This window comes from Pteropus alecto, unplaced genomic scaffold (genome assembly GCF_000325575.1).
Source record: "Pteropus alecto unplaced genomic scaffold, ASM32557v1 scaffold90, whole genome shotgun sequence".
NCBI classification, from domain to species: domain Eukaryota; kingdom Metazoa; phylum Chordata; class Mammalia; order Chiroptera; family Pteropodidae; genus Pteropus; species Pteropus alecto.
The window spans coordinates 625,762-629,124 of NW_006429894.1; the positions used below are offsets into that span (position 1 = coordinate 625,762).

At 63.2% G+C, this 3,363-nt stretch overlaps 1 protein-coding gene across 1 annotated transcript in view; it reads right to left on the reverse strand.

Moving 5' to 3' along the window:
- Positions 1 to 3,363, reverse strand: part of INAVA (innate immunity activator) — a 16,422-nt gene that overhangs the window by 5,558 nt on the left and 7,501 nt on the right. The window contains exons 6-7 of the mRNA XM_025044790.1: positions 2,229 to 2,285; positions 530 to 583 (exon numbers count right to left, since the gene is read on the reverse strand). Of these exons, the coding sequence (XP_024900558.1) occupies positions 530 to 583; positions 2,229 to 2,285 (111 nt within the window). The remainder of the gene's footprint in view (positions 1 to 529; positions 584 to 2,228; positions 2,286 to 3,363) is intronic.

Below are 3,363 nucleotides of genomic sequence, written 5' to 3' on the forward strand. Positions count from 1 at the left end.
CCTGCGCTGCTGACCTTTGCTCCTGGCGCCTCTGCCTGCGCAAACCCTCTGGTGACCTGCTTTTCCTGTTCTCACCATGCCCGGCCGTGCCGCTTCCCTACTGGCCCGGGCACTCCCCGGGCAGAACGGCACACCTTCTGGGTCACCTTCCCCCGGCGTCCTCCGGGTTTGTGAACAAGGTTCTTGATCTACGGACTCGTGTCTTGCCACCCTCCTCTCAAAAAGGCCAGCGACTATGCCCGGATAGCCCTCTGGCTCTGACAGGTGCGCACTGACATTAAGTCCCAGGACGCCTGGGGCCCGGCTGGAACTCCCTCCGCTCTGCCCCGCCCTGTCAGAAGGGCTGAGTGACTCGCATGGGAAGGGCCGGCCACCCCCGCCCGCAGTGAGCACGTGCGGGGCGCAGAGACACCAGCACACCGCGGGAGTGGCACCCCGCCTCCACTAGCTCACTCGCCCCTGAGCTCTGCCCGAGCCCCAGGGCCGACGGAGCCCAGTCCTGACGACCGTCCCTGAGACGCCCCCTCACCTTCCTCCCGGAGTGGCCCGTCCGACAGGGAGCTGTCATCAGAGGCACTGAGCTCTGGAAAAGCCAAGGGGAGACAAGAGACAGAGGTGAGGAACCCGCAGCCCAGGCTGGACCTGCCGCTCCGACCTCTCATCAGGAGACGCCAATTGCGCGTCAGACACCACATGGGTGCGAATCTGCTACTCGGGAGTAGAAGAAAAATCAGAAGTTAGGAGCTAGGAGATGGGAAACCTGATTTTCGTCCTGGCTCTGCCATTAGCTTTGCGACCGTGAATAAGCCTTCCCAACGCTCTGGGCCTCGGTTTCCCCATCTGTCAAACAAAAGCCTGGCCTTCCTGTGGCAGGGTTTCCTGGCGGGCGAGGCGGAGGGAAAGCGCTGATTCAGTGGCCCGTGGGATGAAAGAACTTTGCTAACTGTTCCACAGCCTCTGCCGGCATCGGCACAACTCGACCGGAGGCCCCCCGTCCGCGAGCCCCACACCACGAGGAGCAGGCGCCGTGCGCGTGCGCGTCTGAGTCGTGGGGCTGTGGGTCTACGGCTGGATAAGGAAGGTTCTCGGACTGGTGACATGGCCAGTCCCCTGGAGGACACGGAGTGTGGTGTTCCTGCAGGTTGCAGCCGGAGCGGGGAAAGCAGAGGGGACCGATTTGGGCCACTGCCTTCGAGCCGAAGCCTTAGACACTGAGGATCTGCCTAACGTGACCTGGATGGAACTCACGAAGCGCCTCCGCCTACATCTGAGGACGAGGACGAGGGGAAGCGATCACCGCCATGTCTACTGTGCCTGTAACTGTCTAAGTGCTTCCTACTTATTAATTCGCCATGCGGGGTTTATTAATCCCGACGACCCTATGAGGCAGATACCGTGATCCTCTCCGTGTACCATGGAGGAATCCGAGGCTTGCAGGAGCTGGGAAGCTTGGCTTAGGTCGATCTGCCGAAGGGCGGGTGACTCGGAATCGCACCCAGACGGTCCGGCCAGAGCGGGGCTCCTACCTACCTGCGAGCTCAGTCCCTTATCCAGTTAGAGGCTAGCTGGCCTCTAACGCACCGGTCAGCACCCAGAAAATTCTAAAAGTACATAATTCCAGCCATCTTAAAGCCCCTTACAACAGAGATGGGCAAACTACAGGCTGGTGGGCCAAATCTGGTTACCTGGCTGTCTTGATAAATAAAGTTTTATTGAAACAACATGGCTACGGATTTGTTTACATAACGTCTGGCTGCCTTCACTCCCAGGGCAGAGGTCAGTAGCCAGGGCAGAGAGCACAGGCCCACAAAGCCTGGAATGTCTACTACCTGGACCTTTAGAGAAGTTTTTGACCTTTGCCCCGCAGCTTGCGTCACACGGAGCAGTTCTTACGACCTGCTGGGCCCCCACCTCACTCCACTCGGCTCACACCGGCCTTTGCTTTGGGGTCCAGGTCCTCGGCCTGTGGTCTTACAAGACCCTGGGGAATAAAGATTCCTATTTTTTGCAAGCGTCTGGCTGAAGGCACGGCGGGGCCTCCCCGTCACGGCAGCCGGGGCTGAGCCGCGCGTTTGGGTCTCGGGGTCATCGGAGGCCAGCCAAGGAGACGAGGCCGAGGTGAGGGGAGGAACCCACGGGCACGGGGAGCCCGCATGGTCTGGGAAGGACCCCCAGCCATGCCCATCGCCCAGCTCTTCCTGAGAACGAGCGGCTCGACGTCTCACAGCCGGAGCCCACGGCAGGAGCCGCCGCCTCTGCAGAGGCGGGAGGGTCAGTGCCGCGACCTGCCAGCCAGACTCCGGGCTCCCGGAGGGACGCTCCCGGCCTCGCCACCTGCCCCCGCCCAGCCCTGGGGGCCCCTGGAGAGGAGAGGGACTTTGGGGACCCACAGTGCTGTCATGCAGCCAGGCCAGACAGAAGTCTGGCCACTGAGCCTGGGTCACCCCATCTCCAGTATACCGGGTCAGCTTCCTCCCCTCTCCCCGACTCCTGGCTGCTGGACATGACCTGGGAGGTGTCTGGTCACACCCCTTCTATCCCAAACCTGAGACGTGAGACGTGTGTGGCTGTGATAACTGCCCGCCTAAGGCCTGGGGCCAGGAAGCGCTACGCAAGGTCCTGGCCTGCGGGGTAGAGTGGCCTCAGCCAAGAGCCAACCCCCCACCCGAGGGCCGGGGGTCAGAGCCTGAGGCGGTGGGGGCAGCAGACAACCCTCTCAGCCCGGCCCAGGCCTGGAATCCAGCTCTGCTCCAGGGCCCCCTGACATCCCCTCCAGCCCCCCACAGCCCCTCCAGCCCCTCGCAGCAGCCATGAGGTCTGGGACCCCCAGGAGGCCTAGGGGAGGGGCCAGCCAAGGGCAGGCACCCTTGGAAGGGGGCTGCAAGTCTGACCCGACAAGCTGGTTTTGTGTCTGGGAAGGACAAACAGTCACACCTCAGGGCTCAGAACCACACGTGAGAGGTGACTTTAGCTGGAAGCCTGGACGTGGTGATGGCTGGGTCTGGGCCCAGGCCACCACCGGGCACCCCACACAGCCATGGCCACGGGGCTGGGGGCCCCGACTGGAGAAGGCGAAGCAGAGGGCTCCACTCGACCAGGGGGATTCTAGACACTCAAGGGGCTGCGAGGCAGGGCGCTGGTGAGGTTCGATCTCAACCTAACCCAGGCCCTGGGACCAGTCAGGGAGCAGCGTGTGAAGCCCCCGAGTGGCCCCCCTCAGGCCAGGGGACAGCGCATCCCAGCAGCACACGGAGCCTCGGGCTCGTCCTCCGACCAGATACGCATCTCCAGGGGAGGAGCCCTTGGAATGGAAGGGGACATCCCGGCCGGGGCTTGTGGGGGCAGGGGCGGCACGGGGGGGCG